The 26,611-nt window shown below is 37.8% G+C and overlaps 1 protein-coding gene across 5 annotated transcripts in view; it reads left to right on the forward strand.

Annotated features, from left to right (window-relative positions):
* RABGEF1 (RAB guanine nucleotide exchange factor 1) overlaps window positions 1-26,611 on the forward strand; it is a 72,884-nt gene that overhangs the window by 40,694 nt on the left and 5,579 nt on the right. For 4 of the 5 annotated variants that reach the window (XM_046666340.1, XM_046666342.1, XM_046666341.1 and 1 more), the window contains 5 exons: window positions 5,672-5,841; window positions 15,172-15,253; window positions 16,145-16,277; window positions 17,365-17,456; window positions 22,256-22,512. In XM_046666340.1, the coding sequence (XP_046522296.1) occupies window positions 5,672-5,841; window positions 15,172-15,253; window positions 16,145-16,277; window positions 17,365-17,456; window positions 22,256-22,512 (734 nt within the window). The remainder of the gene's footprint in view (window positions 1-5,671; window positions 5,842-15,171; window positions 15,254-16,144; window positions 16,278-17,364; window positions 17,457-22,255; window positions 22,513-26,611) is intronic. The other variant, XM_046666344.1, reaches the window with a different exon arrangement.

Genomic DNA, 26,611 nt, shown 5'->3' on the forward strand with positions numbered 1-26,611 from the left:
TCCGTAGATGTGTGGGTTTATTTCTGGGCTCTTGATTCTGTTCCATTGATCTGTGTGTCTGTGTTTGTGCCAGTACCATGCTGTTTTGGTTACTATGGCTTTGCAGTATATTTTGAAATCAGGGAGTGGGGTATGTCCAGCTTTGTTCTTTTTCCTCAGGATTCCTTTGGCTATTCAGGTCTTTTGTTGTACTGTATAAATTTTAGGATTCTTTGTTCTATTTCTGTGCAAAATGTTGTTGGAACTTTGATAGGGATAGCATTGAATCTATAGGTTGCTTTAGGAAGTATGGACATTTTAACTATGGTAATTCTTCCAATCCAAGAGCATGGAATATCTTTCCATTTCTTTGTGTCTTCTTCAATTTCTTTCAATAATGTTTTATAGTTTTTGGTGTACAGGTCTTTCACCTCTTTGGTTAAGTTTATTCCTAGGTATTTTATTCTTTTTGTTGCAATTGTAAATGAGATTGTATTTTCAATTTCTCTTTCTTCTTCGTTGTTAGTGTATAGAAACTCAGGATTAGTCTTGATTTACTTTTTTTTTTTAAAAGCAGTTTTGGGTTCACAGTAATATTGAGAGGAAGGTACAGAGATTTCCCATATATCCCTTGCTCCACACATTCACAGCTTCCCTCATTATCAACATCCCCTCCAGAGTGGTACATTTTGTGTTAGAATTGATGAGCCTCCATTAACACATCATTATCCAAAGTCCATAGTTCACATTAGGGTTCACTCTTGGTGTTGTATAGTCTATGGATTTGAACAAATGAATAACAATGTGTATACACCATTATAGTATCTCATACAGAGTATCTTCACTTAGGTTTTATTTTCATTTACATTTTGAAAGGGGGGTTTTTAAAATCAAGATTACCTGTCTTTGGAGAAAAGAATTTATTAGGGGGGAGAGTATGTACAAGTAAAGCAATAAGGGGGATGGTAGAATTTCCCTACCCTTGACTGGCTTAGAGACCTCCAAAGTGTCGGGTACTCCTTTGAGGAGTCTTCGGTCCTCTCTTTGGCATGCAGAGGCAATTACAGCATAATAAAGAGCTCAGACTTGGAGATAAGGCACGTAGACCTGGGGTCGAATTCCAGAGTTTACCACTTAAATAACTGCAACATTATGCAAGTTATGGAACATCTTCAAGCCTCGGCTTCCTTGTTTGTAAACAGCATAAAAGTACTACCACATAGTGTTGTGAGGATTGTACAAGAAAGCATTGTGAAAGCCATTAACACATAAATGTTCGTGTATGGAAACTGTTATCCTTATTTTGTCAGATTGAATGTGTATTCTGTTTTTGTTGGGCAGAATGTTTTATATCAGTTAGGTCAAGTTGGCTGTAGCATTGGTTAAGTATTCTGTCCTTAACTGATTTTCTTTTTATTACCTATAGTATCAGTTACCAAGAGAGGAATGTTGAAATCTCCAACTAAAATTATGGATTTTTTTTTTCTCCTTTCACTTCTATCAATTTATGCTTCATGTGTTTTGAAGTGGTGTTATTAGGTGTATACACATTTAAGGTTACTATGTCTTCTTAAAGAATTAACCCCTTTTTCATTTTGAAATGCCCCTCTTTCTCCTTGGTAATATTCCGTGTTCTGATATTTACTTTTTCTGATACTGATATAGCCACTTCAGCTCTTTTTGATTGTTTGGTATATCCTTTTGATTTCTTTAGTTTTTAACATATCTGTATCTTTATATTTAAAATGGATTTCTTATAGACAGCATATAGAGGGATCTTGTTTTTATCTAACATGACAATCTCTGGCTTTTTTGAATTTGCTTTTTGCTGAGGAAGATTTGCTCTGAGCTAACATCTGTGCCAATCTTCCTCTATTTTGTATATGGGTTGCCACCACAACATGGCTGCCAACAACTAGTGTAGGTCCATGCCTGGGAACCAAAGCTGGGCCACCGAAGTGGAACACGACAAACTTAAACACTAGGCCATGGGGCTGGCCCTGACAATCTCTGACTTTTAATTGGACTATTTATACTACTTATATTTAATGAAATTTTTGATAAAATGGAGCTTAAACCTACCAGCTTGCTCTTTGTTTTCTATTTATCCCATCTGGATTTAGTTCTTTTTCTCCTCTTTTCCTGCCTTCTTTTTGACAGATTATTTTTTGTGATTACATCTTTATCTCCACTCTTGGCTCATTAGTTATACCTCTTTCTTTTGTTGTATTCTTTTTAATGGTTCTGGGGTTTACAAAATACATCTTTACTCTAACTTCAAATAATATGATACCACTTAATATATAATAACCTCACCAACAGTATTCTTACGTTTCTTCCTCCGACCCTTTGTGCTGTTGTTGTCCTACATTTTACTTCTACGTGATATAAATCTCACAGTCCATTATTATTACTTCAGCTTTGAACAGTTATCTTTTTTTGTTTTTAAAGATTGACACCTGTGCTAACATCTGTTGCCAATCTTTTTTTTTCCCCTTCTTCATTTTTTTTTCCCCAAAGCCCCCCAGTACATAGTTGTATAGTCTAATTGTGAGTGACTCTGGTTGTGCTATGTGGGACGCTGCCCCAGCATGGACTGATGAGTGGTGCCATATCTGCGCCCAGGATCTGAGCTGGCAAAATTCCAGGCCGCCGAAGCAGAGCGCACGAACTTAACCACTTGGCCACAGAGCTGGCCCCCTAATTATCTTTTAAAGAAACTTTTAAATGGGAAAAATACCTTTTATATTTGCCCACATATCTCCCACTGCTGATGCTCTCTGTTCCTGGCTGGTGGGAAATGAATGACTCCCAGCCATGTGTGCTCTGGGATTGTTGTGTCTACTCCTTTACCTGGTCTTGGGTGGTGTTCTCACATACACGTGCAGTACTCAGTAGAGACTCAAGGGAACCCCTCTGCAGTTATCTGGAGTTTTTTCTGTGCAGCTCCATCCTCTCTGTATTTTGTCATGCAAATTCGAGAGACTTTGGCCTCCCTGAGCTCTAAATGCTGTTTCCCTAATTCCACAAGTCTGCTAGGCTCTGTTGAATTGCCTCTGCCTGTGCCATTGCTTAAAAATTCTCCCCACAGTGAGCTGGGGTACTTGTAGGACATGAGCACGTTTGTCCCCTTCTTTCATGGGTTGCTCTCCTGTCTGCCTGTTGTCCACTATCTAAAGACCATTATTTCATATGTTTTGTCTGATTTTTCTAGTTGTTAAGGCTGTAGGGTAAATCCAATCCCTGTTATTCCATCATGACCAGGAGTGGAATTATCAGATTGAGTGAAGGATTAAATTTCAAGTGTTAGAGAATTTTTTCTAATCATACAAGATGTCAAATACAATTTTTGGTTTTCCATATTGGTGAAAAAACCTTTCAGAAAAGATGCTGCCAGTTTTCGTTTTGAGTTCAATTGTACCTGATTTATTTGCTTAGAAAAAATAGGTGGTGCATCCAAATGGCTTAAAAATAAAAGGTATATGTTCCTGACCCACCTAGTTCCCAGCCACTTCCACCATCCTTCCCTCATGTTCAGATAGCCTTTGTTGTTAGTTTCTTGTGTCTTATTCTGTGTTTTTGTTTTCATTCATGAACACATATTCTTATCCCACTCTCCCCTGTTTTACATAAAAGAGAACACACTACACATACTCTGCTTTTTTGTACTTAGCAGTACATTTAAGAACTCTTTTCTTATCAGTACATAGAAAGCATATTCTTTATTTTAAAACTACATAATATTCCATTTTATGGATTAAACCATAATTTATTTAGTCCCTTAGTGGTGGCTGTTTATGCCATTTCTAGTCTAGTAGCCTTGTACATATTTCATTTTGTACATGTGCAATTATGTCATAGAAAATTTATGATAAATGGAATTGTTGGGTCATAGGATAAATTATTTTTAATTTTGATGATTATTAACACCAAATTGCGTTCCATTGCAGTTATGTAATTTACATTCTCACCTCCACAGTGTGATAGTACCTTTTCCCCCATATCCTCATCAACATCAGCATCAAACTAGTTGCAAATTTTTAAAATGGCATCTCATAGTAGTTTTAATTTGCATATTTGTTATTGTGAGTGAGATTGAGCGCATGTCTTATGTTTAAGACCTATCTCTGTCTCTTTTCTGTGCACTGTTAGTATTCTTTACCCATTTTTCTATTGAACTTTTGGGCTTTTTCTGTGTTATTAGGAGTTCTTACACATTAGGGAGAGTAGTCCTTTGTAATGGAGCTTACAAACATCTTTTCCAGTTTGTTGTCTGACTTTTGACTAACAGTATCTTTAGTCATACCTATAAGTGTTTTTTGTGTGTTTTTTTTTTCTTTTCCTTATTTCTTCTTTTAATGTGATTGAATTCTTTTAGGGCTTCTACATTTTGAATCATAGTTAGGAAGCACCTGATAATTTAAATGATAGGTAAATAATTTGGAAAGATAACTATAAAGTGCAGTTTTGTTGTGCTAGCTACTTAATAGTGCAGTTTGGCGGGGGGGGGAGGTGTTTTTACTTTAATTTGAACGTAAGTCAAGCAACTAAGTACCACATTAGTTTCATAGCCAGTTATGTAATAATAAATGAAAGGTGGAATCTTTAGTTTGCCATAGTTAATAGTGTATTCTTTTAGGTAATCTATACGTGTTTGTCTCACTTGAATAAACTAGTCACTCTAATAGGAATAATGCTTTTATTATCTTAAAACTTTATTGCAATTCCATCATGAAAATGTATCTCAGGTACTAAAGTTCAAAAGATAAGATTATAAGAAATTATTCTGAGAAGGCATGTAATAGGTTGATTTTAATACCTGCAAAAGATACTTTTTCTTCTTAATTATCTTTCTTTTTGTGTATACAAGGGAATCATGGGGCTATGAGGTACTTCAATTCCTTACAGGTATTGAATTAGAGAGCACAGTTTAAAATTAGGAGCCATAGAATGTGATCAGAGACCATGCGCTAGTTTATGCTTTCTAAGAGCGCCTACTGTACTACAACACCCTTATCTGTTCTGTGGAGATCCCATTTTCCTTTCAGTGTATTGATTTGAAGAGGGGAAACAGCTGTGTGGCCAACTGATTGGACATTGTTTTATTTGCTTCCCTTGCCTCTTTGCTGTCTTCTCTGTCATGGTCATTTGCTATTTTGGATGCATTCTTTCACTTTGAGAAGTATAACTTGAAAACTGAATGTTGGGTAAATAATCGTTAGTCTCCACTTAAGTAAATTAGCCGTTGCCTTTTTTGGCAAGTAAAATGGATTTGGAAAGGTTGTCTAACATTTTATAAGTCTCTAACATTTTTGTGCTTCTACTGATTATTTTACTCGTTGACTGGTTTTGTAAACTCATACAATCTTTGAGAAAGTTGTTCAAGATAGTGGTGTCATTTCAGTATTATCGATTAAATATATAGATCAAAGCTTGATATATTTTGGCTAATAAAATACTAGTAGAGCAATTTTTGAGTAGGAATATCTTTTAGATGATGTAGTTTTATCTACTTGTACTTCCTACTCATAAAATAGATTTAGCTTACTTTAAGGAAAGTTGTTTAACGTAAAATAATTCAAATTCAAGTTTAACTTTAAGCACAATTTAAATAATCTTAAGTTAGATACTTAAAGTAATTCCATGCATGGATCTTCTATGTAATGAAACTTACTATGTTTAATTTTCCCAGCAGAAATTCAGGAAACAAAAGCTCCCAGTCCTTCCATAAACCGGCAAACCAGCATTGAAACGGATAGAGTGTCTAAAGAGTTCATAGAATTTCTCAAGACCTTCCACAAGACAGGCCAAGAAATCTATAAGCAGACCAAGATGTTTTTGGAAGCAATGCATTGCAAAAGGGTAGGTTGAGAATAAACACTTAGAAACATAGAGTTTTGGTTTTAGGAAAGGTCTTAGAGATAATCTAGTGCACTTTGTCATTTTACACCTGAGGAAATCAAGACCCAGAGATGTTAAGTTACTTACCTGAGAAATGTCACTGAACTAAGTTAAAACCCAACTCTCAGGCTAGTACTTTTGGTTGAGTACAACTTGGGATAGCTCCTGTGAGGTAATGAAATGTGTCATAGTGAGACTAACCAACTAAACTTTCTAGTTATCTTATTCTAATTACCTACTGAATATGAAAATTCATTCTCATCTGTTTGAAACTGCCCTGTTGACATTGCCATTAACTGATAATTCTTCCTACTGCATCCCCACAGTATTATTCTTCCTGAATTTCTGAGGTCTAGAACAATGAACCATTCCTGCCATCTTTTTCCACTTCATTCCTGTTTTCTTCAGTCCTAGTGTATGCCAGTTGTGAGCAACCTTTTCCACATGTAGGTCAGGTCTGGAAAATTCAATATTTTCAGAATTGCATTAAAAAATTTTTCAGCCATCTTGTCTTTATCAAGAAACACTTTATCTCCACTCAGCCTTTTTTAAAAATTTCCTCATCCCAAAAGGGTATCTCTTTTGGCTAAAATTTCATTCAGCACCTACATAATTTACACACACTGCAGTATTGCAATATAATGCTTTACTCGTCAACAAATATTATTTGCTAAGACTTCTGAAGCTGGTTTATTTAGCCACTTTTTAGAAATTAATCTTATTAGCTACTTACTATTAAAATATGTATTGTCTTATAGTCCCTTTTCATGTTCTTTAAGAGATATTTCTATTGCAGACAAGACAGGCAGCCAAATCATTAACACAAAATCCATTTATATTGAACATAGAGTTGTTATCACCTACTTTTCTCTTCTTAGAAGTCACCGTAGCAAGAATTTAAAGTTTATTGAGCAAATGGCTGGGGGTTCAGGGGAGCAGCCTATGCAGAAGAAGCTAAGAAGAATTTACAAGGTTTAGTTTTTTAAACTTCTCTTCATTACAAAATAACTAGAATTTAAGAATCTCACTGTAAGAACCAAGCTTCCAATAGGTCTAAGAGTGGCCACAGATTCAGGGATATATATGGTCAGCAGTGAAATGAAGGATGTGTAGATTTCTTTTGTTGTTTGGACAAAGCCTTATGTGCCCAGAGTAATTTTAAAGCATCACATAGATACAACTAGATGTTAATCTTTCCTATCATAACTAGAAAAACCATAGTTTCTACTTGATGAAATTCCTGGCTTGGGGAAGAGTTTTTTCCCACAAGTTTATTTATATGAAAACATTTTCAAAACACACAGACTACAGTTAAATAAAAGTAAATAAGACTCCAGATACATTTTCCTCTCTTCTGAAAGTGTAGCCTGCCCTGTTTTAAAAAGTGTAGCCTGTGTAACCCTCTACTTCCTCAAAAGACAGAACCTTTAATTTATTGGATATTGCATTAAAGCTTTTTAATAAATACATTTTCTGGGTTTCTCAATGTAGTTTTTAAAACAAGATTCCTTTATTAGCAGTCATTCAAATATACTCTTTTTCATTACTAAGGAAGCAGTCAAACACAACATAAGACCTTTGCTGCTTTCATTGTTCTTTTCCCAGCTGTTCATTCTATTAAAATCTGGTATTGATTACATTATGTAAACTTAAAACTTTTCTGATATTTTCCTGAAAAACTGTTTTTCTAAACCGAATGAGGAGAAAAATATGTTATATATAGTATATAGTTTAAATCATAGCTATATCTTCATTTGTCTCCTTTTACCCAGAATAAATAGAAAGATAGGCATCCCTCCTATACCTTAAAATGACTTCGCTATTCTAAACCCTATGTGTATACAAGGAGTAGTTTCCTTGCTGAGTAGTTATTCCTAGGAGAGCAGAAATATATATCCAAAACGAAGAAACTTAATCAACAAAGACTTTAATTATGGTAAGAAAATCGGGGGGTAGGAGGAAGTAACCAGGACCCAATTTTAAAATTAGAAGCAGCAAGAATGAGAAGTGATGCAGCAAGACAACAGGAAAACATCTGAGCTGATGGAATCTGTACATCATAAGACATAAAAGTAGGTAAAAGAGTGAGTTGATAACTGTGTTGAAAGTGATGAATGAATGAAAATAAGAACATGTCATAGAAGAATACAGTGATATGTGAGAGAAAACTTACAACATTGTTGAGTGGCTGCCATCATGTCTAAGTGAGTGAGGCCAGTGCAGCACAGGCTCCTGGCTTTGGCGTTGTCTCTCAGGACCTCTCCTGTTGTGCACTGCTACAAAACAATTGAACAATAGCCAGAATAGAAGAGGACATGGGTCAAAATGAAACAGAAGAGAGAGACGCCCTCTACAGAGAAGAAACTCACGGAAGAGAAGGTCAAGTTAGAAGAGCAACTAAAAGAGACTATGGAAAAATAAAAGCAAGGTTTGGCAGATACTGAGAACTTGTGGCAGAGGAGCCAAAAATGGTGGAGGCTGCAAAATTATATGTTTAGATATTTAAGTCTTCTGCAAGGACTTGTTAAAGGTTGCATACATCTTGGAGAAGGCAACATGATGTGTTCCAAAAGAAGAAATTGAAGGTGATAACCCTCACCTGAAGAATGTCTATGAGGGCCTTATAACGACTGAAGTCCACACTCAGAAGGTGTTCATGAAGCATGGCCTACCCATGTTGAGTCAATTATGGTTCAAATTGAGCCAAATTTAACTCTTACAGGTGTGAGACTTTGTTCCACATGCTGATTGAGAGGAAAGAGCCAGTCACAGTGGTGCTGGTTAACAAGGTGGGGTACAAACTGCACAGGCACACCCCAAGACCCACCCTGGTGGATGCGGGGAAAGAAACTTAGCTGCCTCTTGAAGAGTTTCTTTTCTTTTTTTTTAAAGCTTTTATTTTTTCCTTTTTTTCCCCAAAGCCCCCCAGTACATAGTTGTATATTCTTCGTTGTGGGTCCTTCTAGTTGTGGCATGTGGGACGCTGCCTCAGCATGGTTTGATGAGCAGTGCCATGTCCGCGCCCAGGATTTGAACCAACGAAACACTGGGCCGCCTGCAGCGGAGTGTGCGAACTCAACCACTCGGCCACGGGGCCAGCCCCTAGAGTTTCTTTTTTTTGACTAGCCACTATAACTCTTGAAAGGCTGGTTCACTTTTTTCATCTGTGAATACTTTTGACCTTTTCCCAAACATTGTTGGAAAGCTCAAGTGACCAGTGACTAAACAGACAGTTGCATTAATGAACTCTAATTTGGGAGTCTGTTCATTGATTTTAGGACTACGTGTTCAGTAGTTCCACATTCTTACAGAATAAGCCAACAGGACACCACTGGACCTCCAGAGTATCATGAATAACACTATGTCTGCTCAAACTCTGATGACGTCAAAGTATTTTAAACGAATACAACATCTACGGGAATTCTGCTGTTTGGCTACCTGGCCACACCGAACTGTACTGTTTTTTCTGCATCTCACTGTAGCATGTGAGTTACTGGAATACTTAGCCCACTACACATTTCATTCAGTGAAGGAAAGGCAAGAGTTTAAATATTTTTCTTGCTAAAAAAAATTTATGACCTTTCTGAAGAACATGTAAGTTTATCTGTAATTAGTAACTGTCCAGCTGCTAAAAATGATCAACTACTGGCTTTTCCTTAGAGATGTGAAATGAACATATGTACCTTAACAGTTCTCACTGCCTTTGTTTTGCTAGTAATTGAATTTGACAAAAATCAATTACTTTTGCCCTATTTTGTTCCTCTAAATGTAGAAATGTTTAAGTCTATATTCAGCTAACTACTAATGACCTCAAGGTATCTTCGCTGCTAAGATAGACAGTCTCAAAATATGAGACCTGCATGCTTGCTATACTTTAAATGTTAATGTTTACTTTTTAAGTTTTATTGAAGAAGATTAAAGTCCTAATACGTTTATTTTCCTAGAAGAAATTATTGAAGGCAGCAGAAACTAGCAGTACAAAAAATATGGACATAAAAGCTAAAATCTTAATAGATTAAACAGTTAACTATAGTACAAAGGAAGCCTAATGAACCCAGGAAGTAAATCATGGAGATCCAATTTCTAAAGATAGGAGTTCCAGATGAAATACACAGAAAACATAATTTAAAAAATAGTCAAAGATTTTCAAAAGTAGGGGTGGGGAAGAAAAGACTTTAGCCAATTAAGAAAGTACAGAGACCCTCTCAGTATTAATATTCAAAGGAATACACCCACTTGTCAAACTTTTAAACTACAAAGAAAAATTTTTTTAAGAAAAAAAGTAACTGTACACAGACGGAGAAAACATGATTCCAGGCAATGATTAGAGAATACTTAAGGAAAGTGGTTCGTTTACACTGCTAGACTCAGTTTTTTCTTAGAAAACTATGAAAAAACTTGGAATTTTGTAGAACCTAAAAGAACTTACCAGCACAAAGTTGCTATCACTTAGCTCCTTTGGCAAGAACTGTGAAGAATCTGAGATTTACACTATTTGCAGGTTAACAAGTTAGCCTGCCATAGTTTCATGGATACTGGCAGAAGACATGAATCTTCTGGGTCAGGAAAAAAGGCCAGTTTATTACAGCAGTAGCAGTAGCCAGAGTATTATCAGCATTCGCACCAGTTCTCTGAATATCAATTCCCACAGGGCAATGCAAAGAAGACTAGGTAATGCCTGTACATGCAGTGAGTTACATTAGAGAAGAGGACCTTTAATGTGCTGGGAGCTTGCCTGACCCGTGCCCCAGAGGGAAATACTATGATACTGGACAGTAAACAATTTACCCTTTACATTTAAGGGGGGCCTTGTCTGTCTTCTAAGTCTGTTTGCTGTGCAGCTGTCCTTGAAAAGAGTACAGAACAAAGGCAATCAGTGCCTGTCCTCAGAAGATGTGTAGAAATATGAGATCTATGTAGAATTGTCTCTCAGCATCTTTACAGTATTATAAAGGGAAGAACAATAATAAATGGCCACAGTCATTCCTTCTTTCATTCCACTACTGTTGAGCGCTAGTCCTATGCTTGGCTCTGTGTAGGCACTAAGGATATGTTGGTGCACAGTGTACTCATGGAGGTGACATTTTAGTGGAGATGATAGATGACAAACTAATTTATAATTTAACATAGTGGTAAGTCCTACAAAAAGTCTAAAGCAGACTAAGAGGACAGAGTAGAAGGAAAGTTATTTTACATTATGAAATAAACATGAAAAAGTTATTTTACATTTATGTGACTTAAACACTGTCAATCTGTGCAGTATAAATAGAAATATAAAGAATTTTCCGAATTGTAACATACATTACAGTGATTGTGTAGAGCTGGGGAAGGAATACATGATCCCTTGCCACCGGTAAAACAGGCAATTTAGGCTTTTAAAAGGAGGTCCAGTGTTTCTAGTTAGAAGTGAGTACTAGTAATAATCATAAGAAGGAATGTAGTTTGTTCTGAGTTAAATGTTAGGATTTGGTGCATATCTTGGTAACCACGTCTAAGCTACCTAAGTAGCTGAAAAGAATAGATAATCCATTGCAGAAAGTCCCTAAACTAAAAGAATAATACATAAAGCATAAATAAAGGAAAATGAAAGTATCACAGTTAAAAAGTTAAGTAAGGTCCTCCATATTAAAAATAAAATTAGATTTACAGATTTAATAGTAAAAAAAAGATCTCTTAAATTTCATAATGATAGTTCATCTTTCATTTATTTAAACCCACTGTGTTTATTGGAAGAATTTGAGATTTACAAAATGATTTAAATTAAGAATTAGAACGAAAGGACAATTTGATAATATTTAGAATTTACAAACATGTTTTTATGGACATATTCGTCATGTAGCTGCTGCTTTTGACTACCCTCATGAAAATCCAAGCATAATATTAAAACCAGACCTGAAAATTGTTTAGTCCATGGGTATATTTGTCTGGTGATCTAATTTAGTACAAAGATGAAACTTACAGAATTTATAGTATAAATTTCTTTGATAAATTCAGAGATTAGGACTAGATAGGAAGCAAAAGATCAAAGTCTTCTAAGGAACTGGCAATAGAGAAAGGAAAGCCATGTATTTGACTTATTTGACTTTCTGAGCATGCTCACATGGAGACCCACCCTACCTCCTCATAGTGGAGCAGCAGGAGTGTGGTCGGTAGGATCAGGACTTTTCTCATATTGTAGCCAAGAAATCTACTTGGGTTCACACCACAGAGCATGAGAGAGACAACCTTTCTCATGAGCATCACTAGAAACATCTCATCACTACCATCTCACACAGATACTAGTATGAAACAGCAATACTTACTGCTGCTATCGCCATGCCTATTTAGAGATGATCGTTGAAGATAGACAGAGGAAGAAAAAGAAGTGAGAGATTTAGTGTATACCCCATGACACTTTGTCCTTCTGGCTTATAATTATAATAGAATATTTTAATTATTTATTTGCACTTAGTCTTCCCATTTAATCTGAATGCTCTCTGAGCATTTTATTAATCTTTTTATATTACTGTCTGGTACAGTAGCTGACACTTCTGCTAATCATGTAATAAGTGTTTTCAGAATGGATAGAAATATAATTTTCAGGAAATTTGGGAAAAATAATCTTGAAAATCCAAAGGAAAAGAGCATAGTAATAGAGGTGTAAACTTAGCAACATGGTGAGATAAATCCACAAAATTCACTTACAGTATGACATGCCAGTAACAAAAAGCTAAAAAGCCTAACACATTTTTTAAACATAGCATTTTTAAAAACGATAGCAATGAATAACATTAAATATTAATAACTTAATCTAATATAGGAAGAGGTTCATTCAAAGAATTAAAAGACTTTTGAGGATTGTATCTTGGACCTAGCTGAGGAAAATAAAAAGATAAATTTACAAATCTTTTGCAGATCAATATAAACACTTAAAATATCATTTAAATTACGTTATATTGTTTATTCTAGAAAAACAAGGACACAAGTATACCACATAATCTTTTTGGGTGGTGGGGGAAATACGGATTTAGGAAGGGAGGTTTCTAAATCTAGCAGACTTCAAAATGCATTCTAAAATGAAAGTTATCACAACTAGATGTGATTTTGATTAAAAAAATAAAAATATAGACTAGTGAAATAAACCAGGGATTCTAGAAATAGATTTAGTTTCTCAGGAGCAAATTATAACTGGAAAACAAAGGGGAACAGGGTTTCTTTTTACTAATTGCTGCTAAAAAAAGACAAGGAAGTTTGTATAACAGATTATTTAAGATCTATGTGCCTTATATTCCAGCCAAATAAAAGAGCTAAACATGAAAAAACTTAGAAGAAAGTAGATTAAGATATTTATTTCACCTGTGGAGAGGACCTAAAATTGAACTGTTGAAGAATTGTTCTTAATGATCAGGTAAAAGGTTTAATGGTATTAACTTTGTAAACATCTGTGCAATGAAAAATTAAAGTCAGCTTAAAGTGAAAGGAAACAGCAGGAAATTGTGGTGAGTATATAAAAGCTTAACATTATAAAATATATAAAATTTACTAAGGGTAGTACATAGTCCTTATTAGACAAGGGATCAATTTTAATTCAACCAAATGGCTCTTGTATAAATAACTAATTAAAAGAGTAATGAGAGTTGCTGTCAGTCTAGTCACAGAGTGCTGTAAGTGCTATGAGGTAACTACAAGGTTGTTTTGACTAAGGGAATGAGGACAACTTCTTAGAAGAGGTAAGATGTGAACTGAGTCTTAAAGGAGATAGTCTGGGAACTTGCTTGGACAGCTATTGGACAACTGGAGAGGAGTAAAGGTAATCTGGACAGAGAGAGTAATTTCACAGTGTTAGAGAGATGGGAAAACTAAAAGCAGATACTCAGAACAATAGGAAACCTGACAGGGTTAAGTGAGGAGCAGGATGGGCTATTTGGACTGAGTGTGCTCTTCAGCATCCGTCTGATGGACAGCCATTGGAGGTTTGAGACCCAGTTTGACCAGATCATAGTCTAAGATCATCAGTGTGTAAGATGGGTGGAAAAATGAGGAAGATCAAAGGTGAGGAGATAGCTAAACTCCAGGTGAAAGGTAACGAGGGCCCAAACCAAGAAGGGATCGACAGGAGAGACATTGTAAAGGCAGAGGGACAGGATGTGGTCCCTGCTGCTGACCCCAAGGCATCTTTTTTGAACTAAGCCAGAACATCAGGGTCTGCATGCTTCCCTGGGGTTTTATCAGCCCATGGTGTGTGTTGTCATTGGCCTGTGCAGAGGCAGTCTATGAGAAACAGTCCTTTGGAATTTGTCCTGAGCCATATTCATGCTCTTCTACGGTGACATCTTTATAAGACTGCTTGGGAGAAATTTCTGATTTTGTTGTCAGAATTTCACCTGAAGAATTAATTTCCTTTTATATTTTGGACACACAATTATGCAACTCTTTTCATTTTAGTGATGATTGCTAGAAAGTTTGGTTAAAGACAAATTTATGGGGTGGCTCTTGACTGACTTCTGTGTCTTCAAGGAGTACATTTTTGTGTTGTCATCATTCCTGCCTCTACTTTCTTTTTCTCTCCATGTTTTGTTTTTCTTTTTTATCACCTTCTAGTTTATTGTGCTGGACTGCGTTTTTCTTTTATAGAGACTTCAAATAGTCTTTGGAAGAAAGTGGAGAATAAATATATGTAATTATACCTATAGAATTAGTAAAACTAAATAAAAATTATAAAACCCAGCATTGTAGGGTCCATGGAGAAATAAGTACACATACTTGGCTAATGACTGTACTGTGGGTTTTCCTAGGATTGTAGCTAGCAGTAGGTACTTAGAGCTATAAAGTTTTCATACTTAGTACTGTTAATGCCACTTTTGAAAATGTATCACAAAGAACCCGAAAGAAACAGTCTCACACAACTCTTTCGAGCTGCAGTACATCACAGTGAGGCAAGGAAAGGAGCCCAAATGCGCAGTGGCAGAGGATGGCTGAACTAGCTAGATAATATGATGGAATGTCACAAAGCCATCAAAAATGATTAAGTAGATTAGATAAATGGAAATGTACATAAATGTGTAGATTATCAAAATCTGCATTATACGCATGTAAGAATATATATATACAGCAAAAAGAAATAAGAGGTCATGGGATGTTGTAAATAGTATTACTGGATAGGCTTTTCTTCCCTGCAGAGTTAATATAGTTTGTAAGTACTTTTGAGATTAGTACCAATTCAAGGAGTGAGTTTTGGAAACTGTGAAATTTAGACCTTTACTCATGATCTTTCTTCAGCTACCAAGCAGCCTCTTTGTCCCTTTTTTTCAGGATTTAAGCATTGAGGAACAGTCAGAGTATACTCAGGATTTTTACCAGAATGTGGCTGAAAGAATGCAGACTCGTGGAAAAGGTAATACTTTGTTAGCCAGCCATTGAGGGATTGCTGGTGGTTGCACAGGCCTGACTGCTGAGTCTCTTAGCAGTTCCTCTCTTTCTCTGAAGGCCTGGTTGGTTTGTCCACTCTGTCTGTAACTACTCCACTGATACTCCGGTAGCTATCTGATACTTAGCAGTGCCTTTGAATACCATCATGTATATCATTCCAAGATCATCAAAGCAGTTGGATAATTTATTGAGCAATGCTTAATAACTTCATTAGGGGAAGAAGCAGAGTCAGTTAAAACCCCTTGGAAGGGTTTTAAATGAAACCTCCATCTTGGAATTACCGTCTTAGTGAGTCTTTGTTCATGGTTATGTATTTGGGGCAGGAAAAAATCGAGAAACACTGACTTAGTGCTTTAGGTTTTTACGGACTCTTGAATTTGACTTCCAGTGATGTTGGATTTTAAGATGTACTTAGCATATATGTATATATGAGAAATCTGCCCCATATATATACGTCAGAGAGATCTCTAAGGTTTTATAGTAAACCTCAGAAAAATGAAAGGTGAGTTTTGCCAGCATTCATCAGTATTGGGAATTTCAAGTGCTTTTCTGATGTAGTAATAGAGAGTGACCCATGCTGAGGTTTTTCCACTTGGCCAGGTATCTACACCTGTTAGGTCCTGCCAAAACAGCTTAACTTAGAAGTGGGGATTCGGTAAAACGCAGTCCCAACAGTAGAGGTACTTTTTAAAAGAGTATTTTTTTAATGTAACATCTCATACTTTTGTTTCTGGGTGTATTTAATGTCTTTTTAGTAAATTAGTTTTCTGCTGTGTAGAAAGTACTATGAAAACATACTCTTAATTTTAAACGTCCATCCTTCTCTTAAGCTTTTATATCCATTTGGATATTTCAGTGCCTCCAGAAAGAGTTGAGAAGATAATGGATCAGATTGAAAAGTACATCATGACTCGCCTCTATAAATATGTGTTCTGTCCAGAAACTACTGATGATGAGAAGAAAGATCTTGCTATTCAAAAGAGGATCAGGTAGTTGATTGTTTTGCTTTGTCTTGTTGTATTTACTACTACTGATGGAAGAACACATTGTGGGAAAGCAAGGGCACTTGAGTTTCAAACCTTTAGAGCAAGTAACAGTAAGGTCTCTGCCATCCTTAGCATGTAAGCTTCTTTGTGGTGTCAGAAAGAAAAGGAATATGGTAAATTGACAGGAGGCTGTGACTGTCAAGGCAGTGGGTGTCATTTTTCCTCATCCCTAGCAGGTGTGCTCATTGTTCAGCCATTCCTCCAATCACATCTTTCCACTAGCACTGGGTTGATAACACTTTGCAAAGCATTCAATCTTCCATGGCCAGTAGACTGAGCCCCAGTGCTCTCCATGTCAGTGGCAGTAAAACAGTTAGGAAATAGGCCATCTAAATGTAGGAGTAGGGCCAAGATTTAAAATGATGAGGTGTTTCTGGAGAAGAGGGGCCTAGGAATCCCAAATGGAGTTCCAAGATAACAGGGCTGGTAATTGGTAGATCTGTACTTGATGGTGTTACACCAGAAGTGAGGAGTTGATGTTGGGAAGATGGAAAATAGGCTTTGGACTGAGAAGCAAGGTGAAAGCATTAATCAAGCAAGTGGTGAACGTCAGCAGCAGAATCTCTAGAGTGAAGTTACGATGTGACCAGGAAACTCAATGATTCAGTCTGGGGTGACACATGCTTGTTGACCTCTTACATAGGCTCTGCTGTGCCTTGGAAGTTAAGGACAGAGCCTAAAAGGACATTAAGGGTGGTGAACAGTAAGGACAGGGAGCAGCAGATTCTTCTCAAATCTGCACTCTCAAATATCGAGTGCTTTTCAGTCTTAGTATAATCTCATTTCAACCAGTAAAATTGTCCTCTGCTTTTCTTGTGTTAAGTGCAGAAGAGAAGCCTCATTTTAGGTTTCTAGTTACTTGGATACATCAGCTAAGCTCCTAATATGTGCAGGGGGGATGTGTGTAGGCCTAGGATTGCCTCATTAGTCAGTGGTACCCCATGTTTTCCCTTAACTGAAGGAAATGACAAGATAAATTACTACAGTCCATTCTTGGTACTCTTTTTTTACTGTCTTTCTCTCTTTGTAGAGCCCTGCACTGGGTTACTCCTCAGATGCTTTGTGTCCCTGTTAATGAAGAAATTCCAGAAGTGTCTGATATGGTGGTGAAAGCAATTACAGGTCAGTGAAATGGAGAGCTTTTATATTTGGATCTTTTGCCCTTGAAGTTCACATTTTGCTTTGTAAATCCATACTTATTTCAGTGAGCAAAAAGACAGTGAAGTATTTCTAAAATGCAGACTGCCAGAGATATATTGAAATGTGGTAAAAGTGATTTTCAACAGTGTTAGTTTTATGAATTTGAAGCGTTCAGATTAGCAGGTCAACTACTTTTCCTCTTCACTTTCCCTGATCAGGGTCTCTTATTTCTTGGGCGTTGAACTAAACTAAGGTCAAATACAGCTACGGTAAATTTCTTAAAACTCAGTTGCATTTATGTATTCAAAATAATTTGGGAAGATGGGCGAGAACTAGTGAGGCAAGGTAAGCCCCAAGCTAGAGTTAGGTATTAAAGTGATGCCTCTAATTGGTTGTTAATCAGAGACGTGCTTTGAATTATTTTTCTGGTTTGTTCAGGAAGTAAATGAAGTGGCCTAAATTGATGTGGCTCTGCCATTCTGAACAGGTCCAGGCATCTGTTTCTTATTCATAGGAATAACTCAGGAGAAGTGTGACACAAAAGTTAAAAAACAAAACAAAACAACAACCTCCTAATGGAGAAGATATCTAGTCTTGGCCAACTTCTCCTTTTAATTAAGGAGAAGAGTTGGAAAGACTTGCTCATTTAGAAATTGTTAATGAAATTCTACTGGGAAGGAAAGTGGGTCAGCTCCTGTTAGCATTGTTGGAGGCAGGCCATTAAGTAGGTTCCTTGGGTTATAAGAACCAGAAACTCACTCAAGTTACAGGAAGAAATGAGGGTTTGCTTAAGATGTTGTCAGGGTTGGCAGGGAGTCAGGACTCTCACAGAAACTTAACTCTAAGACCCTTCTAGGGACTGGGTTATCCTCTATTAACATGGTTCTTCCACTTTCACAGGTTCTGCTTCTCTTTATATATCTTCGCATTTCAACTTCTGTTATTAAATGAATTATTCTCTGTAATTCCCTATGTAGAGCCTGATTAGCCTAGCTAGGTACTGTCATCTTTGTTGTTCAAACTTTTCTGCTAGGCTATGTCAATAGGTCCCATAAATTGACTCCTTTGGGTCAATGCCCACCTCTACTCCTGCCTCTTGCTCAGGGAACTTTGTAAGAGATTAAAGGTGAGAGCTTCTCAAAAGCCTGGATAAGGACCTTGTACTTGCATTTTCCCAAAGACTCTTAGTAGTAAGTTCAAGACCAACTGGTTTATGTTTAAAGTACTGCATAGGAATTTATGTTGAGGACTGTTTTCTGAAAAGCCACAGGACAGACCTTGTAAAACCAGAAACTACAAGTACCAGACCGTTGTTTACTTAAACATAGAACTAACAAAGTGGATTTCAGCACATCGACAGTTCGTTGTTAATAGAATTTAAGAGGTAAAACTTTTCTCATAAGGAAGCTAAGATAGAGTGTCAAGAGATGTTTTGATAGTGAAAATTTGGCCACAAGATTTTAAAAGCCTTCTTACTCTTTCTCATCTTAGCTCCCATATCTTGCTAATCCAAGTGCAGAGACATTCCGCCTCTCTGAGGACCAACGGTTGTATGACCACTTTCTTCCTAACCTAAAATTCTCAGCCTAAGAGAGGACAGTCTATAACAATGGTCTTAAACATGGAAATATCAGTTAAATTTCTCCAAATTGTCCTGTGTGCTACTAATCAGCATTATCAGTTTTGTTTATAAATACACTGAATGAGGAATTTTCCATTTCACTTGACATCTGTCACCATTGGGTAGAGGCCAAGAATGCTACCAAACATCCTGTAGTACACAGGACAGTCCCCTATAACAAAGAATTATCCAGCCCAAAATGTCAGTAGTACCCAGGTTGAGAAACCATGATGTAGGAATATAGCCTGCTTTGTTTCCTGTTAAAAATAAGTCTAGACATCTGCTAAGAAAGAGTGCCTACACTCAACTCTATCTTTCTTACTGATTACAAGGAAAAGCCCAGGACAGAACACCCAAAGCAATTTTCTGAGGACTGAAAAGTAAATAATAGCAGACAGATTAGGGGGGATCATTACTAGAAGAACGGGGAGTTTCTGTTTTATTTGGTGTTTCCTCCCATATCTCCTAGTGTGGACTTTGGGGCAGTGCAAATCATGGAATAGCACATCGGGGTGAGGGGTCCAAAAGAGTTCCAAAAAAGAATCTTCTTTCAGGCTAAAGCATACTTAGGAAGGGAAGGTTTGCTGCAAGATGAGGAGTATGGGAGAAATCCCTTGCGTCTTGGGTTTTTTTTCCCCTGTATTCTTCTTTCCTTTCCTTCCATTCTCTTCCTGTTTACACTCCTGGCTCTGCCCCTTAACAGGGGCAGCTACACATGCATCCAGATAAAAAGTAATTCGCTTTTGGTGCTGGCCCAGTGGTGTAGTTGTTAAGTTCGTGCACTCTGCTTCAGCAGCCCAGGGTTTGTGGGTTCGGATCCAGGCATGGATTTTAACCGTTTTAAACTATGTTAAACATTTAACCATTTTCTCATTAATCTTTATTCTTTAAGTTCTAAAGTGAATAAACAGTGAATTACTGGGGCCAGTCTCAGTGAATTTAAAAGAAGTGAATTAGGGGCCAGGCCAGTGGCATAGCAGTTGGGTTCATGCACTCCACTTTGGCGGCCCAGGGTTTGCTGGTTAGGATCCTGGGCGCAGACCTACGCACTGCTTATCAAGCCATGCTGTGGCGGGTGCCCCACTAATAAGTAGAGGAAGATGGGCACAGATGTTAGCTCAGGGCCAGTCTTCCTCAGCAAAAAGAGGAGGTTTGGTGGTGGATGTTAGCTCAAGGCTCATCTTCCTCAAAAAAAAGAAAAAGAAAAAAGTGAATTAAAAATAACTCACTTTTTTTTACGTGTGTGGGGAATACTGACCCTGAGCTAAGATCTGTTGCTAATCTTCCTCTTTTTGCTTGTGGAAGATTGTCCCTGAGCTAACGTCTGTGCCAGTTTTCCTCTGTTGTGTATGTGGGATGCCACCACAGCATGGCTTGATGAGTGATGTGTAGGTCTATACCTGGGATCCAAACCCACGACCCCTGGGCTGCTGAAGCAGAGTGGGCAAACTTAACCAGTATGCCACCGGGCCAGCCCCAGTAATTCACTTTAAAACTTAAAGAATAAAGATTAATGAGAAAATGGTTAAATGTTTAAAATAGAGAATGAAAATCAACGATAAAAGGTAGGCGAAATAGAGTGGATGAAAGTAGTGAAAATAGTTAAAAAAAATCTTCCTCCAAAATCTTTTTTATAATAATTTCTATTTAAATAGAAAAAGAAAAATAAATAGAATGAGACACAGTAACAATAATTACAGCCCAGAATTAAAAGATTGAAGGAACTTACCGATAAAATAAGCAAAAATTATGTAATTCACACAATAAATGTATAAGTATGGAGAATAAAAGTGTTACTGAGTTAAAATGAGGCCTCTGCACTTCCATGGCTGGTGGTCCTGTGAGCATTCCCCCAGGTGGTCATCCTCAGAGATGAGAGCTAAGATTGGCAAGAACTCTTTGGCATGTACCACCGTCTTGCCTAAATCTGAAACGTTTATTCCTGCTAGTGGCAAGAAATTGCTGTCAAATTAAGCTTTCTCAGCTATTTTCTTGCACGATGTTCCAGACTGCCAGCAGATGTATACATCCAAAGGCACACTCCCTCCCTCCTCTTGTGTGGTTCAAGCTGTGTTGACAGTTTGTACCTAACTTTTCCTCACCACCTCCTAGTCTTTGTGACAAAGGATGCATTTATAAGAGCCTACCGCTTGGACTTAGTTGTAGTTAGGGGCAGTGAAATAATTTTTTTTTGAAGAAATACAGTAGTGTTTATGAGATTAAATTTATACCTACGCTTTATCCTGTCTGCTAACCCGCAGGTTATAAGAATCATACAGGTGCTATAGATGTTCATAGCTCATGGAGATTTACATGCCATGAGAATTGTCCACAGTGGACCTCCATGTGATGAATTTCAGCATCTGTATTTTGATATGCAATACACAGATGCTTTGTATAGTGGCCACATTTCTAAAAAGCAGTATGCAAATTGAGGCTTTCTAAACTGAGTTTTACAATGTATTGAGAGGAACAGAAGCAGTAAAATGACTCTTCTTGTTTCTCCATTGAACTAATTAGTAGTTTACCATCATGAAAAAGAATGGGCTTTCGAGTCAGATAGACTTCGTTTCAAATCCCGTCATTTGCTGTCTGTATGGTCTTGGGGAAATCATGAAACTTCTCTGAACCTCAGTTCCCTTAATAATTAGTGTCCATTACATAATCTGAGGATAAAAAAAGCAAAGTATGCTTGGAGAGCATACTGTGTAGTGCCTGGCTCATGGTCATGTGTTCTATAAATATGAGTTAGTATTTACTCTTTTGTGCCATCTAAGTTTTTTTTTTTTTTTTTTAAAGATTTTATTTTTTCCTTTTTCTCCCCAAAGCCCCCCAGTACATAGTTGTATATTCTTCGTTGTGGGTCCTTCTAGTTGTGGCATGTGGGACGCTGCCTCAGCGTGGTTTGATGAGCAGTGCCATGTCCGCGCCCAGGATTCGAACCAACGAAACACTGGGCCGCTTGCAGTGAAGCGCGCAAACTTAACCACTCGGCCACGGGGCCAGCCCCGCCATCTAAGTTTTTCATACACTAAGTTAACTGGTAGAGAAGGGGTTAGTAGGGGAACCTCTGTAACTTAATAGATAAAAATTGATTATCCTAATGCTCCCTTTATGTAATTATTTTCTCATTGGAAGCAGTGTCTTTTCTGCTTTATAGATATCATTGAAATGGATTCGAAGCGTGTGCCTCGAGATAAGTTGGCCTGCATCACCAAGTGCAGCAAGCACATCTTCAATGCCATCAAGATTACCAAGAATGAGCCAGCTTCAGCCGATGACTTCTTACCCACTCTCATCTACATTGTTTTGAAGGGCAACCCCCCACGCCTTCAGTCCAATATCCAGTATATCACCCGCTTCTGCAATCCAAGCCGATTGATGACTGGAGAGGATGGCTACTATTTCACAAATCTAGTAAGTATTTGATTTCTTGGTGTTATGGAGAAGAACGATGAAATTATTTATTTTGCAGATGTGACAAGTCACTCATAGGCCTGTGACAGGTTAATGCTCCTGAGTTGAGGAGTCAGCATAGCTGAGGATGCTACCTTGGTGTCACAGAGCACATGTGACCAAGCTGTGCAGACACCCCACCTCCCAATACTTGACCAGAGACCGTGGTACTCTTATAGGAAACATGACAGCCTCGTTGAGGAGTCTCTGCTGCTGTTGGCCATCACTCCCTGGGGTCCTAGGCACAAGAGCCATTCACTTAGTTGGGTTGTTTCAAACATGAAAAAGTCAGATCTTGGACTTTGGTTCCTTTATTATAAAAGACTTGAGATTTATTTATTTTTTATTTCTACAGTTACCTCTTAGAACTGAATACTCAGTATTTTAAGAAAGGGTCAGTTTAGAGAGTATGAAATGGTTTTCAACTGTTGTTCTGTTACAGTGCTAATTGATTCTAGGCAAGACGGTATTAAAGTATATATATCTAAGCTACACGGCTGAATACTTCTTTACTGACTGCTGAACTTCTGCTTCTTTGCTTTAGGCTAGATTTACTGTCAAGCTAATGAATTTGAACCTCAAGACACGTATGTGCTTTGTGTCCTGTGCTGAAAGTTGTACAGGGTAATAGGTAGGGAGAGGAGGCCTGGTTACGTAAGGAAGCATTTCTGGTAAATTATCTAAAAGGTACTTGAATCTCCAAGGCTCCAGAAGTGTGTTGTGATTTATTTTTACATCCTAAATATGTGTTGACTTTTGTACCTAATTTTGTATCTGTCTTTTTTGTTTTACTTTAAGTGGGTTCACAAAAGTATATAAGCTTTGAGTCCCTCAAAACCTGGACCTGCGCCTGTTACTTATCACCCTCAGCCATTGTGTTCAGCTGCTATTGACTGCAGTTGCCAGCATCTTGAGAGTGTGGTTTGCAGATGGAGGGACTTGGGAATGCTCTTTTTCAAAATGGTGGTTCTTCCGTTATTTGCAGTGTTTTTCATCCTTCTAGACACATGGTTGTTTAAACTATACTCCACAGAAAAGTTTGTGGCCAAAGTATTCATATTCCTTAACATAAGTGAAATATGCACTTGACAGCACCTTGCTAGAAAAGAGCCTTTTGGATTCAGTTCTTTATCCAGAGAGTATCAGACAATCTGGAAATCCCTGAGAAGTGTGGGGATGGAAACATGGCCAGTGGTAGGAGAAATGAAGCAGGACCAGGAGGTGTTTGAGGGTAGCCCTTGTCAACAGTGAAGGCTGCTGGTTCGTCTATTCTCTGTATCTTCCCAGCACCTTGACCTAGAGCCTTAGCTATATTTGCGTCTTCTTTCTTCATCCTCTTCTTGCCTAACACAGAGTCTGGCTTCTGCTCCCACTGCTCCGATGAAACTGCTCTGGCAAAAGTAAAAAAATCTGCCATTTGCCAAATCCCATGGAAACTGTCAGTCTTCATCTTACTTCTTTAATACTCTGACGACTCCTTTGTTCTGGAACTTCTTAAGGTCCCTTGGCTTCCACAATTCATTTCCTTTTCCTTGTCTCTTTGTGGGCTTTGTGTCCTCTACTTCATCTTGAAGTGTGTTATTCCCTGGGTTTCTGTCCTCTATGCATCTCTCTCCCTAGACTCCTCTGGTCACAGCTCTGCGGTCCACCTGTACAGTAAGGACCTACAGGTTTATGTCACCTGTGTTGACCTCACACTGAGCTCCACTTCCAGCTATTTGTTGTGCCTCAAATTTAATTTGTTCAAAACTGAAACTGCTTCCCTATAAAACGTTTTTCTCTTTTCCAGTATACACTGTTTCCGTTGGTGGCAGTACCATATATCCATTCACCTAAGCTAGGAATGTTAGAATCATCTTAGATTCCTCCTCTCTCCAGGGAATGGGGCTGCAGCGATTCCACACACACGGCATGAGCCTGTGTGGAAGGGTCACATAGGCACCTTCTCATCACATGAATCAATTGTAATAGATTTGCTAAATATTCCTTAAAGAGATGATTCTCTTTTTTATGAATAATAATGTAGGATCCTGTGAATGAGTTACTCAGAAGAAATTCTGAGAACTGCCTATCACTGAGTGCCCTAGCATTTCTATACTAATATTTGCTACCATTATTCATTGCTTAGTACAGACCTATGACCTAAGCACGTTACATGTGTTATGTTGTTTAAGTCTCACAATAAATCTGGGTTGTATTTCCTCCATTTTATGGATGCGGAAACCTCAGAGAGCTTAGGTTACTTTCCTAAGGGTCGTACAACTCTTGGCTGTCAAGTAACAGAGGTGACACTTAACTCAGGTTGTCTGATTTCAAAGCTTATTTTAACCATTTGGTGTTAAAATATCTTTTTGAGGACCAGAGGTCTGTGTGCCAAACCAGTACCTGAGGACAAGCCCAGTGACTGGCCTTGTACTGAGTGGGCATTGTGGGTCTGGCAAGACCTCAAAAACAGTGACTTTCTGGGCATGGCCCCCAGACACTTGACCCTGGAGCTCCTGGACGCAACAGTGATTTCTCTGCCCTACAGCCTGACAGGGAAGCGGAGAACCTTCGACTTCAAGGCATTATTCAGTGTTTGTCCACGGGAAGCTCTGTAGTAGCCAGCATGGAACAAACACTGAAGGTGCTCCTAATTATTTCACTCTGTACTAGACCCTAGGACCGTCACATAACCCAAGGAGAGGACTAAATGTCTGACAGTCAAACTCATGGGAGTTGGCAATTAGATTTAGTTTTTTTTTTAAAGGAAGAAAGTTATTATTTCAGATGGGAGTATAAAGGAAACATGATTGGTTACAAGTTGGTTATTTTTGAAGCTGAAGTCCATGGAAGTTCATTAGTCTGTTTTGTCTACTTTTTTATTTGTTTCTCTGTTTGTTTGAACACAGTTTATTCGAAGAATATCTTACCCAAGGTCTGAATTTAAAAATTAGCTCATGGAGGTCCAGCCCCATGGCCGAGTGGTTAAGTTCACACGCTCCGCTTGGGCGGCCAAGGGTTTTGCCAGTTTGAATCCTCGGCACGGACATGGCACTGCTTATCAAGCCATGCTGAGGTGCTGTCCCACATGCCACAACTAGAAGGACCCACAACTAAGAATATACAACTGTGTACCGGGGAGCTTTGAGGAGAAAGAGGAAAAATAAAATCTTTAAAAAAAATTAGCTCATGGAGGGGAACTGAAGCATTCTCAATCACCCATATCACCAAAATATTATCGTTAATATTTCCTTTTTTATTATTAAGACTTTATTTTTTTAGAGCAGTTTAAGGTTCAGAGCGAAAATGAGAGGAAGTACAGAGATTTCTGCTATAGCTTCTCCCTCCACACATTCACAGCCTCCGCCATTACCTACATCCCCCACGAGTGGTGCATTGTTACATGATGACCTAGTGTCACACATCATGATCGCCCAAAGTCCAGAGTTTACATCGTGGTTCACTCTTAGTGTTGTACATTCTGTGGGTTTACAGGAACTTATTTACTTACTTTTTTATTGAGGTCATAATAGTTTATAATATTAGAAATTTCACTTGTACGTTATTATTTGTTAGTCACCATATAAATGTGCCCCTTCTCTCCTTGTGCCCAACCCCCAACCCCTTCCCCTCTGGTAACCACTAATCTATTCCCTTTGTCCATGTGTTTATCTTCCACATACTAGTGAAATGATACGATGTTTGTCTTTCTCTGTCTGGCTTATTTCACTTAACATAATATCTTCAAGGTCCATCCATGTTGTTGTGAATGGGATGATTTTGTCTTTTTTTTATGGCTGAGTAGTATTCCACTGAATAAATATGTGACATCTTCTTTACCCAGTCATCCATTAATGGGCACTTGTGTTGCTTCCATGTCTTGGCTATTGTGAATAATTCTGCAATGAACATAGGAGTGCATAAGTCTCTTTGAATTGTTGATTTCAAGTTCTTTGAATAAATACCCCGTAGTGCGATAACTGGGTCATATGGGATTTATATTTTTAATTTTTTGAGGAATCTCCATACTGTTTTCCATATTGGCTGCACCAGTTTGCATTCCTGCCAGCAGTGTCTG

Source organism: Equus quagga, chromosome 7 (assembly GCF_021613505.1).
Source record: "Equus quagga isolate Etosha38 chromosome 7, UCLA_HA_Equagga_1.0, whole genome shotgun sequence".
In the NCBI taxonomy this organism is placed as follows: Eukaryota; Metazoa; Chordata; class Mammalia; order Perissodactyla; family Equidae; genus Equus; species Equus quagga.